General features: G+C 31.7%; 2 protein-coding genes across 2 annotated transcripts; both read right to left on the bottom strand.

Annotated features, from left to right (window-relative positions):
* Positions 1-217: 217 nt before the first annotated feature.
* Positions 218-5,423, bottom strand: LOC122597918 (mechanosensitive ion channel protein 1, mitochondrial-like). The gene is made up of 7 exons (XM_043770506.1): positions 5,261-5,423; positions 4,445-5,174; positions 4,088-4,359; positions 3,724-3,824; positions 2,531-2,638; positions 2,077-2,298; positions 218-598 (listed from the first exon to the last, which is right to left on the bottom strand). The coding sequence occupies exons 2-7, from the start codon at positions 5,146-5,148 to the stop codon at positions 497-499; spliced, it is 1,509 nt and encodes a 502-aa protein (XP_043626441.1). The 5' UTR covers positions 5,149-5,174; positions 5,261-5,423; the 3' UTR covers positions 218-496.
* A 3,221-nt stretch (positions 5,424-8,644) lies between these two features.
* LOC122597774 (plasmodesmata-located protein 8-like) lies at positions 8,645-10,679 on the bottom strand. The gene is made up of 3 exons (XM_043770341.1): positions 9,838-10,679; positions 8,986-9,093; positions 8,645-8,808 (listed from the first exon to the last, which is right to left on the bottom strand). Exons 1-2 carry the CDS (start codon positions 10,547-10,549, stop codon positions 8,987-8,989), a joined length of 819 nt encoding a protein of 272 aa, XP_043626276.1. The 5' UTR covers positions 10,550-10,679; the 3' UTR covers positions 8,645-8,808; position 8,986.
* Positions 10,680-15,099: the final 4,420 nt, after the last annotated feature.

Genomic DNA, 15,099 nt, shown 5'->3' with positions numbered 1-15,099 from the left:
CAAAACCCAACTCTTCCAGGTTTCAAAGATAATGCAACTCCCAATAAAGTTTTGAAGCTCGAACTTTATATGCAGCGCAAGAGTGCACGCTTGACGTTTGCACAATTGCAACTATCAAACCAATAGTGGAACTTGATTAAGGCCACTCAACTGTGTTGCATATTAGATAAGCCAGTCATCCAAAAACATCAGAAATATTTTAAATGAACAACAATCATTCAAAGATATCAATGCTCATTGAGTTCAAAAGAGTTGATTCGTGCGGAACTTTACTTGTCAAATACCAACAGTCATTTTGTTCAAAAGACTACATCTGTGACAAACTGTACTCGTCAAACATTAGCGCTCATTAAGTTCAAAAGACTTGATCCAAGAGGAACCGTACTTATCAACCAGCATCTTGCCAAGTATTTACTATTCACCGTAGAGATATAGGCATATAGGTAACCTATTTAGTTGAAGTATTTGTTTCTAAGTCAAGAAATTAACCAAATTTCTATGTTTCCCATGTCCTAGCCAACATGCCCCCGTGCTTCTTAATAATCCCAGCAGATTGGAGAATAAGATCCTGCTGTGCAGCGAATAGCTTGTTTTTGTTCTGCAATGAGGACAAGTAAAGGAGCTGCAATTAGCTTCATATAGGGAGAAAATATTAACGAGATTTGCTAGGGACATACCCCCATAAACTTGCAACAATCAATATTAAATAAATTGAGTTGAAAGTAAATAAAATCAACGCTGTCAATCTATCATCCTTCGTAGATGACAGACAGATTACCATCTCAACTTTATTACTTCGTCAAAAACTCAAAAAAATACATCCTCGTCCATTACCATCTCTCTTTTTTTTTTTTTATCAATATTGAAGAACATATTAGAATTTAGAAAATTCAACTAACATTTGAACACATTACTTTGGCAATAGTGAAGGCCATCTTAGATATAGTACTATATGTGACAGAAGTCAGAACAGTTCATTTATTTGGGATATAAGGAAACATGTTTGAGACTTAAGAGTATGTAAAATGAGTTTACCAAAAACATCAAACTTATGAAGCATCTGCTACAACTTAATGAATAATGAAAACCAGAATCAAACATAAGAAATGGAATCATTATGAAGCTAACAAATTAAAACCCAATATTATACTAAATAATTGTTATTCTTGCTATGAATCAATGTTCTTCTATGCAAACCATACTTTAAATCTAGTATCCTGTATACTAGGACTTCACAAGCTTTCCTAAATTCTTGAAGGGAAGGAAAGAAAATTTTGAATGAAAGGAGACATGACATCTTTAAAATAAAAAAAACTAAATTATTATCATATTTACAGAAAAGAACATGGCTTCAACATAATTTTCCATCATGTAACTAAGTTCACAAATCACTATTTCACAACTTACATCCTCCTCGGTAAAGAGTAAAAATCTCATGAATATTCTTAATAAGACAAAAAATACCTTAGGTGTAGCTGTATAATGTAGAGTTGGCAAAACTGGCGGGTCACTGGGTCAGTTAACACGTTTTGGAATTTGGACTGCTGGTAAAATGAGGTAAATAATGCGCAGGGAAGTAAGCTGGTAAATGGGCTAGGTCAGGTTGCCTTGGAACACCCTTTTGTCTATACGTTGATTCATTCTTACTTTGTAAAACAAAAAATAACTTTCTAAAGAAACTGATTTGGGAGGTTTATGCCTTGGAAATAAATTCTCGGCAACTTTTGACATGTTTAAGTACACATTTGGTCTTTTTTCCTTCAAACATTTTTTGTGTCTAAGTTTACCCATTTGAACTGTTAAATAAAATATCACCCAATCAACTTATTCCTAGTAAACTAAAAGTGCCACCGTTGACTAAATTATCATGTTAACGGCTGTGCAAATGGCCAGCTCTATTGCATTCCTAGGTGGGCATGTGGCATCCATAAGTACTAAGATGCGATAGTAGATCATTATAGCAGCTAACATATATATTTATATATATGGATATAAATGAATGGTTCAAACTAAAGCACAAACACATTACTGGTGGGCCAGCTATATATTTCGAAAGGTTTTAGAAACTAAACATACCATCTGTTTTAAGTTGTATCCAAGACTAAGCTCTGCAAACGATCTTTCCACTCGTGAGAGATAGCAATAAGGCTGATCTTTTTCCAAGAAAACATTGGCATTAGCTTTCATCATGTTCTCTATTTCCTCAGATATCAGGGGGATCTTATCGAAGTCATCAATCTGCACAGGTATTGTGGATACCATAGCACGCCATCCAACACGTGATTTGTTCACGATAGCCTATGAATAGAACATTCAAAGACATCGTTATACAGAAAATTTCCAACCTATCAATGACAAATAAATCAAGGATGATGTAGAGGTGATTTATCAAGCAACAAAACAGATGATCCACGCACTTAACATTTGTTATCATGAAATTCATAACTAATATCCATTACAGTGTGATAACTGGGTTGAATAATGACATTCCGAAGAGTAGGGTGGTAGATACAAATGAATTAATGCTCACCTGACCAGAGAACAACGAATTTGGAACTACTATAAGATGTTGTTCTGCACTAAGCAATGAGGTAGTTGTGAGTCCCATCTCTTTAACTTGACCTTCCACAGCTCCAGCCTGCAAGGAAAAGTGTTGTGCAAGTCAGGAAATGCCGAAAAGCAATTGAACAATACAAGGCAATACAGATAGTGAACATGAAAATTTAATTATGTGATGCACTCTACATTGCCTAGATGCCTCGGATGAGTTCTTTATCTATGCATACAAACTCAACAAGGAAAGAACAAAATCACATAATGCCTGAAAATGATAAGAATCAAAGCTCACCAAAAGTTACAGCTCAAGGTACCCTGAACAACAGCATATGAACTGTGTGCCAGATGAGTTTTTAAATGGTGAAAATTCAGTTTCCAAATTTGCCACCAAAATTTCCATGTTAGTCAATTCGCTCTAAAACCCACATCTATAATCTAGAGATCACCTTGTCCAAATGAATAGCGTTTGTTTCTAACACGGTCAGTTCTCTCCAAAAGCCATATGCCTACATCTAAAATTGGCGATCACCTTGTCCCAAAAGAAGATGCATATGTCTCTGATAGACAAATACATTATACGGATCGAAAGGTGTGCGTTTATAACATGACACGGACACTAAACGATATATATTAGAGTTGCAGTTTAGATTATCTGAATTCATATATTTCATAACTCTTCCCAATATCTCTTCATGTCCTTCTCAAATTCTATAAGAAGGGCTCGTGGATTTTGCCAATGACATGTTCCTTTGGAAAGCGATTCATTTGTCCACAACCTGTAACAATGCTTGCTTCTGTGCTGGCCAATACTGCTGTGGACAGATACATTTTAAGGGAAAGCATTTGCCTCCAAGTTTTCAATGTTCAGGGTGACTGATGCATTCCCATTAGCAATAAAATCCTTTAACAATGGCTACTTATGGTCAAAGTGAATAAACATAGCCAGGTTTATCCAAAAAAAATCTCTGTTAATTGGGACAGAAACAGAGACCACTACTTACAATCTTGTACTATAATTACAAAAGGGACTTAACAAAATATATATCTCAGAACAAGAGTAGAAGGCAGGTCATGCATTAGCGTCTATAGATATCTATAGAACGCAGGCTTGAATGTTGATACAAGAACAAACTAAAATATAAAGACAACATAACTTCATTTACATACTTTGATTGTGTCTCCAATTGAAAAGGGTTGTGAAGCTTGGATAGATAACCCACTCAAGACATTGCCAAGGACGTCCTTAGCAGCATAAGCAGTTGCAATCCCTAAAACGATAAGATAATGGTCATTAGATTTTGACATTCCTAAAACGTGTCTCCATGAGTAAAAAAACTTGCCTCAAAGAGAAGTGTTCCTTCTAATCCATACAATATGCTAATTTATCCATATTCAGACTCCCATTTTTTCCCAGTCAATATAGAACCAATGACAAATGCTTTATGTTTTAAGCAATAGTCAATTTATTACTCCTAAAAGTTAGCTTATTGAGTAATACAGTATATGAAAGTATAACGGTAACAGAAGTTACCTCCAATCCCTCCAACAGTCCATACAGTTTGCATAGCCACCCCAGAGGCTTCAGCTAATACCATGCCACTAATTACAAACAAACCAACAGAAGAGAAATTGTCCAAAGCCATCAACTTATCACGGTCAGCACCAGATTTCAGAACCAAAGCACGACTCACGACATTTGTCTTCCATCGATGCAAGAACCACACAAACGAGAGAACAACAGCAGCTTTCCAGACAGGTCCAAGGGACTGCAATGCAATTGTTGTTGGAGCTACCATCGCACCTCTATATAGCACAGAACATATATTACTATTTACTTGATGTTGAAAGTAAATCTATATCAATAAGTTAAAAAAAACAGCTTACTAACATCTGTGAAAACGCCATGAAAGTTATGAGATACTTCACTGGAACTTCCAAAGCACCCCAAAGACTTTTCTCATAAGGCACCGCTCCCCACAATGATCCCGCCGGTACAAGCGAACCCGGCCCTTGTTCAGAGTACTTATGAAACCTTCTAAAAACTGTCGGCAAGATAGCCCAAGCAGCTACAGTCCCAGCTAAAGTTCCACTAACCGGAACAATCACATCACGAAGATACGGATGTGTCTCAAGTAACTGCTCCACATGAGGAGACGCTTCACCTAAAGCTTCTTTCGCCTTTTCCCCAGTCTGCGAAACTATATTCACACCAGACTCCCAAACCTCCTTCACTTTATGTATCAAATCATTTCCGTCAACTCCATTAGTACTACTAGCACCCGAACTTGCCACGTTTTCTCCACGACTACCACCAGCAGACGACGAAAACAACCTACGGTTCAACAAACACGCCGTGCCTAATCCTAAAAACGGATAACTACTCTCAAGGCTTAGGTTCGACATTCTAGGTGGAACTACATTCATATTGTTACTTCGGTTAGTCAAATATTGACGGCCTACACTACTAAAACAAGGTCTCAATTTCGCAACAACTTGATTCACATTGTTAGGTTTTGGAATAGTGTTACACGTCATCATCCTACTACTCGACGTTTTCGCTGTCGAGAACAAAAGCCTAATTCCACTAGTCATGATGCATCCAAAATGTAAAACCCTAACTGTACGGACAATTTTAATCAAATCAACAAAATGAAGAAAATATATACATATAGAGATAGATATAGATATAGAGATATATACTGACCTAGTGGATATTGTGTTGACGAAGATTTAGCGAGTCTCAGGGGAAATGAGAGATGCAGACAGCAGCGAAATGAAGGAAGATGCCTTTGAGTTGTAGGTAGAGATGCAAATACCAGTTAACCGGTTTCGGTTATTTTTTTTATTAACCGATTCCGGTTATTTAAAAAAAAAAAAAAACCGAGTACGGTTAACCGTTACCGGTTAATAACCGGTTTGGGTTTTAAAAAACTATAACCGGTGTAATCGGTTTCGGTTAATAATAACCGGTTAACTGATACCGGTTAACCTAATTGGTTATTTTTTTAACCGCCCACTATCAATAATATATAAGCCAAAATGGGTTTTCTTTTTCAATATAAAACAAGTTGTTCCGTCCGGATCTACCCACAAACACCACTGATAACACCATTTCTCTTCATCATCATCTATCCCTCATGACCGTCACATATATCGATGTATATATATATATATGACTGGGGGTTTTCTTTCTCCGGTCTCCGATGTTTTTTTCTTTCTTTCCAGATGTATGTGACTTCATTTTTTTTTTTATATCTCGATGTGTATATATATATCACCCAGTAAGTGGTGAGTGGTAGGTATAAAATAGAAAACAATCCCAATTATATATAATTAATCAATTAACCGGTTAAAACTAAAAATAAAAACCGATTATCGGTTAACCGATTAGGAATCGGTTTTTGGTTTTGAAAGTGCAAATCGATTACTAACCGGCGGTTTTTCCTAACCTATAATCGGTTTGTACTGTATCGGTTACTAACCGGTTACGATTATAGGTTAACTTTCGAATCGGTTCGGTTAACCGGTTTTTTTGTGCACCTCTACTTGTAGGATTTCATATATTTCCGGAAATTTATTTTTATTTTATATATTTTTTTAGTTAAAACAGTTAAAAGAGTATGTAATACGAGTAGCTGGGTCTTCTATCCATCACGTCGGCCACTGGACGTTGAGCATTACGAGCATAGTATCCGCGCAATGCGGCGGTGGTGGGAAAGACAATTTGGTGGTGGTGTTGATAGGGTTTTACTTTGCTAGAGACGAAATGGTTGAAGGGCATAGTTGGTATATCGCGTGAGAGGGTGCTTAGCATGGAAGATTATTTAAGGGCATTTTTGTCTTATCAGGTTCTTAATTAAGTTAAGGGAGGAATCCAGTTTGCTTTATAAGGTATTATAGATAATCACCAGTGTGGTAAGCGTTTGGTCGGTCTTACGAGGGCCACAGTGTGGTTATGGTAAGTTTGAATATATATACTGTATTTTTTTACATTGTAATACTTCATTTTTTTTTACAGTTAGTTGGTATTTGATATCAGGGAACACCTCAGTGGCTCACTGCATAATAGTGAAGTCTTGCACGTATTCTAGACTATAAGATGTAAACCATAAGCCGTTACAGGTGATTCAGAAAAGAAACTCACAGACTTGTCTACTAATTAAGCTATTAATTAGTCCGTCATGACTCATGAGGTTAAACCTAAAGTTTCCTATGGATCAATCTTAAGAGGAAAATGAAATGGAAAATGATGTTTAAAAAGATCTATCATTTCTCGAGTGAAAAATGTTTAAATGAGATAAATAGAATATTTTTGATGTCTCTAGCTTTTATATATAACAACTAGGTATTTTTACCCGCGCGATGCGCGGCTTTTGTATGATTTTTTAAAACTTTCAATATTGGCATCGATAACCAACAAAATTCGGTTTTGCTAGTGTGGTGTTGTTGCATTGTTTGTTTTTACGGAGACGTGAATAGAAAATATTTATAAGAATTAGACCTAATTCTTGCTATGTACCACTGAAAAAATAGAACAATCGACCAAATAAGAAAATATAAATTATCTAACTTTTGACATGATCAAGAACTGAAAAACAAAATTTATGGGCTTAAAATTGCTATGAACAACAAAAGAAGAAATCTTAAGAAAAAATAAAATTAAAATAGGTTAAATAAATCAAACTAAAAACAATAATGATCTTAGTTGGTGAGAGACTTGCAATTGTAAATGAAAATATAATGTCTTTTTTAACTCACCCTTAAGACCATGTGTTAATTATACTTGAACCAAAAGTTAAAGAAAATAAATGGAGTACGTAAAAATATAATTGCTATATAATCAAAATAAAAATAACAACGAATATCTTTAACAAATTTAAAAAAGAATAAATAAAGTTGTAGGTTTTAAAAAAAGTGAATATTGCGTAATGATTTTGTGATATGTATAAAATATTTAAAGATTTTATAAAGATTTATTAGAGATATATTTTTTTTAATAATATAAAATATTAAATTGTAAAAATAATATGAAGATGCCACATAGGATAAATCCTACATGGCAATTTATTAGCTTAGCTTTGGATTTGAAGAGTGCTTTAGAAGGCTCGGTTAACTACTGTTTTAATATATATATAGATATGTGTAGAGTTTGTTATTAACAGTTTTGTTATCATGTTAGTCCCATTATATTTTTAATACTCCGTATTATTTTGTTTGAAATGACTATACACGCCATGTTTAACCTGTTTATTTATACATGAGGGTTAGTGCTCACGTGTTGCGATATTTAAACGGTGATGATAATACAAAACAGTGGAGGGGGAATTAATATGCGTGTGTGTAAATAGAAAGGAGAGAAAGAAGTGAGAGTGTGTTAGATCTTGGTATATTGTTTGTCTGATTGTGTATAGAGATATAGAATTAAAGATAATGTGTGAATTAAGGAAAATATGAGATATTAAAAAGATTAAATGAGGGAATACAATATGTTTTATAAGTTATTAACTTATTATAGATAATAACTTATAAGTCTTATTAGTAATCATAAGATTTTCTTCTAATCTTTCTTTCGACTAACACTAATTTCACAAGTCTTATACTAGTTTCAAATGCTTTATGATAAAAACAAACATATAACTTGATATTGAAAAAACACATTAGATTGAGAAAAGCCTTCGGAAAATACCTATTGCAAGAAACCAGCTGTGAGGATTTTTTGCGAAAACATGCATGTCCTCGATTTAACGGTGATTTTTATTGTAGTGTATTATGAACTATTCAAGTTGAATTGAAAAGGCTATTTTTTATAAATAAAATTTTTTTAGTGAAAACTCGATGTAAACTTCATTTTTTTTTTGTCAAAGTTTTTATCTCAGAAGTTAAACTTTCAAATATATTGAGTTACATACTTACATTGATTTCGCAAAACAAGTAGATTTATAAACTTGAAAAAATAATGAAATATTGTTATTTGATAAGTTGATATATAAGTGAAGAACATACGCTACAGTTAAGTTAATTAATCTATTTGATCTATTCAATCAGTTAGGATTCAAAGTTAGACTAGCACCTTGTGATACAATACGAGTAGTAAATTGTTACAGTATTATTATGAACTAGATCTTGATTATGAAATAAACTTCAATTCATTAGAATTTGCAAGTTTGACAATAAAAGTCATGACCCAATTAGATTTTCATTCATTCAACCTCTTTCAAGAAGCCACCACATGTCCATGATTTCTTTATTAACCTAGAATAAAACACGACCTCAAGTTAATTGAAAACAAATAATAAAAAGGGCAATAGGAAAAATCATGAAAAAAGAAGAAGATAAATTCAAAAGATATGATTTTGTTTTAGCTAGTTTTTTCTGTGATGTTTTTTGTATAAACATTACAATTGAGTGCTAATTAGATTGAAAGCTTACCTCATGATCTTCGGCAAAAAGAAAGAAAAACGATAAAAGCAGCAAGGCCTCCCACGACGCCAACAATTATGGCTATTGTTCTTCCCACATTGTCATCTCCAGATGATCCTAAATGTCATTTTAAATCAATTATTGTGATTAAACTTTGGGGAAAGATTAGGTAAAGCATGCGTATCTTAGGTAAGATAGGTAAAGCATGCAGTACCTATCTTGAGTAAAACAGGGGATTATATAAAATTCAGGAGAGGTTATGTAAAATTCAGGAAGGACTATCTATACTCCCTATTAAAAATTATCCACCCATGTTGAATGTTTACAAGATTTGGGACATGTGATTTTACGTTTTTGCCCTTCCTCACCCCTTTAGTCTTCCCTCTCCCAATAAATAAAAATACCCTTCATCAAAAGCAGACACATTAAGTCATTACACATTAATATCTGTCTTCTCTATACCCTAAAATACACACAACACATTCATATGGAGTCGGCAATTATGACGGTACAACGTCTATTCATATGGATCTTGATGAAGCAAAAGTCGTAATTAACGAGATCCGAAGATTTAAAGATCAAGAGGAGGTCGTAATTAACGATATTAAAAGACTTTAAGATTACAACAATCGAAACTCTTTCAATGATATCCGCTGCAACGCGCGGGTATCATGCTCGTGTATGTTTATCAAATTCAAAAGTTTAATTTATAACTTTTTTTAAAGTGACAGTACCTAAGCTTGAGTAAAGTTTGCAGTACGGATCATTTTGCATTAAATTTTACACAAATTATTTTCCAAAAAATAGAAAAATATGCCAAAAGAATGACAAAAGAAAGAGATTGAGATAAAAAAAAAGTACTCGAATGAGAATCATAGTAACCAGAAGCCCAATATCGCATATAACATTGCGCCAAGAAAATGTCCCCAGCCTTCGATGATCCACACATGTTTTTTAGCTTTGAGCCAGCCTCTCCGAGACAAGAACTACAATCATTTTTATTCAAATCCCCTAAACATTGCGAAAAGCCTTGAACCAATCCCGAGCTACTAATCCTAAACCCTTGATCAATTTCACCCAACTCAACTAATACATCATCTCGGCGTTTAAGAGATTGCGCATCATGAGTAACACTTTGGCTACACTTATGAAACCTTAAGTTAGTATCCAACTTACCCAAAAAATCAAAATTCTCAAACCTCACTAAACACTCATCTAATTGCATACTAACACTATATGAGTAAGGACAAACCAAGTCTACTTGAGAAACTATACTTGCTACACATTTTGTGCATTCTTGTGTCCTTAAATCACCTCGACATTGGTACAATCCATATACAACGGTTTCTGATGAAGAGGTGTTGTTTCCAATGGCGAAACTATTGTATAAGGATTCGGACGAGGAAGAAACAAATAAGGGTAGTAGAGAGTTGAGGTTGGTTTCATAAGGGGTGTTAGCTTGGAATTTTTCTTGAGAGCATCCATAGTAGATGAAGTTATGGGATTTGACCAAACAAGAGAAGAAAGTGAAGAACAACAAAAGGTTTATAGAGAGTTTGTGATATTTGAACATTTTTGTTGTACTGTTGTATCATATTTGTTTCTAGGAGATAGACTGTATTTTGCTTTAAATATTCAAAATGCTACACTTGATAATTATATATCTTTGTAATTCCTCCATTTCGCCAAAATAACGTTTAGCATTCGGTCATCAAGTAAATATTATAGAATTCGTTATAACAAGTGAATATATGCCCTTAAATTAAAAAGGATATATGGTTAAAAACATGTTTATCTTTAAGTATCAAATATTACTTTATTATATCAAAATCTATCTCTTTATATAACATACGCTAGCTAATTCAGTCATTCATAGGAACAAACTATCCTTTTATGATCACCATTGCTTTTATAAGTAGGCATATATTCTTATGTATAATATATAATATATCTATTACAGAGTACAGAATATATGTAGATTTATCATAGCAAAAGGTTTATATGCCCTATCGATCCATAGAAAAGAGAAGTATCGGATTCCTCTTTTATATATATTCCTAAAAGAATTATATTCAGTGCACGTTAAACTAATTGAACTTCATTTATCACAATAGTAGCATTTTCCTGTATCGATAAAAACTACAAAAACTTGCATTTTAAAGAATTGGATGTATTATTTTTTTTTTTTGAACGACAGAAAATTATATATTAATATAAATATAAGGACAACTCATCAAGGTACTAGTTGCCCGAAATTACAATTACACAAACAATCTAAAAATCAACAATCGAAATAACAAAAACTCATTAGACCACCAATAATAGGTTCGCCGTCTTTTTATAAGATTGAAATACAATCTCATTTTTATAAACTTCCACAACTGCCACCAGGTAGCAAAAACAACGGTTTCGATGACAGCCCTTTTAGAAGAATTTAGGTGGAGCTGATCAATTGCTTCCAAAAGCTCAAGAGGGGGAAGGTGGAATGGCAGAATAATGTCAAACCATTTTGATATCACGGTCCAAGTTACTTTAGCAATATTAGACCACCAATAATTGGATGTATTATCTATAGTGTATTATTAAAACGTACATTCGAGTAAAGATCTTACATTACATTTTTTTTAACAACGGAGGGTATTATTTTTTATATCGTTCCTAACAAGTAAATAAAAAAACACAATTTTAAATATACTCGTTTTGTCAAATAACTCGAAGTCAATAGCTGGCTACCATCATCTCTAGCGCTACGATCGTAAATATATTTGGTTTGTAAATTGTGGTTCATATGTGCTCAACAAATCTGGTTTTGGTCCATATTATGAACCATAATTCGCAAACCATATGAAACAAGCTACGATTGACATGAACCAATATTTAATTAATTCGTTCAAACTATATGAAATTCTAACAAAAACAAAAAGCTTAGGATTTGCTTGTTGGGCCTTCTTTAGGAGGGTTAATTCTATGTGGGCTTGTAATTTTTCAAGAGTCGTCTTTTTCAAACTCATGTTAAAATTTTATTATAGTAAAATTTTGACAATTCGTGTATGAAGGTAAAATGTGTTTTTATTGTAAACACATGGAAGACCTGTTTACTTCCAGTCGCATAACACTCTTTTTGGGCACATATTTACAAAATGTTACGAACAATAAAGTTTTGGACATTTCTTTATGACATATATGATATATCTATACGGAAAACAAAAATAATTTTAACTTTCTCATTAAGTTAACTAGTTAAGGGGCAATAGTTACAAAGATATCACTTATGGGTATGGCATTTTTAAATCTATATGTAATTCATTCATGCTTTTTTTTTATTATTCTTTTCTTTTCCATAATAGATATCTAAAAGGGCCATTAAATGATTAAGATTTGATCATCATTATATGTCTTACGGCAATAGTAAAAGCTGGAACAGTTGAATCCAACTAGCATTCCATAGCCAAATCCATTCATATCAACCTCTCATGATCATAAACTTTGTGTGGCCACTACTCCACACTCAGTAGTAATTTTCATCTAAACGAATTGTCACTGACAATGACAAATGTTATTTTATTTCTTATATATATATTTTATGATACACAATGATTTTCAGATAAAAAAAAAATTGTTTTTTTATTTCTTATATATATATATATAATTAAAAAACTGAGAAATAACGTTATACAATATCAAATAATCATAAAAAAAAATAATTGAACCTATCAAATAATCAAAATAACATAGCTTTGGTTGATGTCGATCACAACTCACAATCGTACATAATGATGTTCAATGTTGCTTTATATAATAATGCACTTATGGACCAACTTGCTCAGGTTAGTCGTCAACTAGTTCAATTATCGCATTATATTATCAAGTAGATTAAACTCGTACGTTGTGCGGGACTAACTGAGAACATAAAATAAAAAAAAAATACAATAACAAATAATTACATTATTATTGATAAATTTATGATAATATTAAAATCTGTCAGATTACGACTGATTCAAACAATAAAACTATAGTTTATGATATACATCAAATATGTTAAAACATGATTACTGAGTATAAATATTTATAAATTATAAACAAATGTATAATATATATTCATTAAATATAATATAATAAATACCTTTTCAAAAAGATAAACATAATAGAATAAACAATCTCATTGTAAAAACAAAAACTATTCTTGAATTAATAAAAAAAAACATAGTATAATCTATATAAACATCTTTGTACTCATATAAAAAATAGAAAAATAAATATTAATAATTAAGATTATGATTAGAATTGATGATTAAGATAATACATAACAACATAATGACAACTTATTAAAAATCTAATGTGACAAAAACTAAAATAGCACCTTGGAAAAAACATATCATATGTTACTTATATGGAGAGAGAAGATAAGATTATCTATACAGGTATTATATTATAAATAATAATGTAGAACATTTAAGTAATACCATAAATCACCTAAAAATATTTGATTAAAGATTATAAGATATATCTAAAAAATTTTTTTATTATTATAAGATTATAAGATATAATACATTAGTAAAACAAAATTTAATTATTATTATATATTTATATTAGTATTAGTATTTTAATATGAATGATGAATTTGAAGATATAATTAAATAATTAAAAGATCTAAAAAATTAATGTTTACCGAATTTTATTTAGTTAGATTTTTATAAGAAGATAAAATTTAAAGATAAATCAAATTAAACACATATTTTATATAGAATGCATAGCATTCACTCATACAATTGTACACTCATAATTGCTAACTAATCAAAAAAGGGAATGGTAAATTTACAACAAGTTTTTGCCATCTACAACAATGCACGTTTTATACAGTTGTACACTGTGCAGTATAATATGTACGTTTGTTGTAGATGACAAAAAATTAATATAGATATATCATTTCTTATAAAAAACTATTATCTCTTAGTTATTTACCGAGATTAGATAACTATATATATGACTATATATGAGGTCTTTTAGAGAGAAAAAAAAGTGTTCATTGAGATGATCACAACAGCGGTCCATATATTACTTTTGTTCGTCTGCTTCCAATTAATCATCAAGTAAAAGATACATATATACTTCTTCCGTCTCATTTTAGTTGTCATGTTGATTAACTTTGACAGTAAATAACTTTGTTTGTACTATATATTGGTTAATGAAACTTATATGAACGAAAAATACATTAAAAACCCAATCCATTCGTATATTTTATATCAAGTGTTACATGATACAAACAAAGTTATTTACGGTCAAAATTAGTCAACATGACAACTAAAATGGGACGGAGGGAGTATATAGATCATAAATTATATATATAATATATATATAGGGTCCCCTTCCCCTACAAACACCTTTAAAATGAGAACCAGTGAGAACAGGGACATAAATGGAATTTGGCTTATAGGTATTTTTTTTTCCTTTTAATTCCCAAATTTTCATGTAACCAACACTCGTCCAAAAGTTTTTTTAATCCAGCATAACTTACATATTTATATTTCTTCTCAAATTATGGATATAAAAAAAAATCAGTTTTCAAATGTTTTCAATTTGATATCAAATTTGTTTATTTTGATTTAAGAAATTGATGGATGCATTTTTAAATAAAATTATAGTGGAGATAGATGCACTTTTTAATAAAACTTTAATGGATGAATAACAAAAAAAAAGTGCATCCATGCCTTGCACAAGCTGATGAATAATGCATATATTTTTTTTAAGCTTTAGAATAACTAATATATAAGATGCATAATCTTCTGATTAATAATGCATCCATAATTGTTATTACGAATTATATTAGTTATTTATAATAGGATGCATCGTGCATCCATAAGATTTGAATAAAAATGCATCCACAAATTTATGCATCCAAAGAGAAAAAGGGAAAAAACAGTACTATACAATGATTTTTAAGTCACAAATATAATACTTAGATCCAACAACACCATAACATGGAACAAAAATCTCAGGATGCAAAAATAAATTATAAATTTTTATATATAAATTGTAATTAGATGAACTATTCATCCATAAAAGTATAATAAACATAAATGCATCCACATTAATCCCGCTAAGACACTGACGCCTCCTTGTAGG

The sequence above is a fragment of the Erigeron canadensis genome, chromosome 4 (genome assembly GCF_010389155.1).
Source record: "Erigeron canadensis isolate Cc75 chromosome 4, C_canadensis_v1, whole genome shotgun sequence".
Classification (NCBI taxonomy): Eukaryota; Viridiplantae; Streptophyta; class Magnoliopsida; order Asterales; family Asteraceae; genus Erigeron; species Erigeron canadensis.
The sequence above is the reverse complement of the archived record's forward strand: the minus strand, read 5'-3'. Positions and strand labels throughout refer to the sequence as shown.

Bases quoted from the DNA above. Each gene is read 5' to 3' on its own strand.
- LOC122597774 (XM_043770341.1), bottom strand. From the start codon at position 10,549: ATGTTCAAATATCACAAACTCTCTATAAACCTTTTGTTGTTCTTCACT. The intron at 9,094-9,837 runs GTACTTTTTTTT...AATGACATTTAG, and splicing joins TTACTATGATTCTCATTCGA to GATCATCTGGAGATGACAAT.
- LOC122597918 (XM_043770506.1), bottom strand. From the start codon at position 5,148: ATGACTAGTGGAATTAGGCTTTTGTTCTCGACAGCGAAAACGTCGAGT. The intron at 4,360-4,444 runs GTTAGTAAGCTG...TGTGCTATATAG, and splicing joins TTCATGGCGTTTTCACAGAT to AGGTGCGATGGTAGCTCCAA. The intron at 3,825-4,087 runs GTAACTTCTGTT...TTATCGTTTTAG, and splicing joins GACTGTTGGAGGGATTGGAG to GGATTGCAACTGCTTATGCT.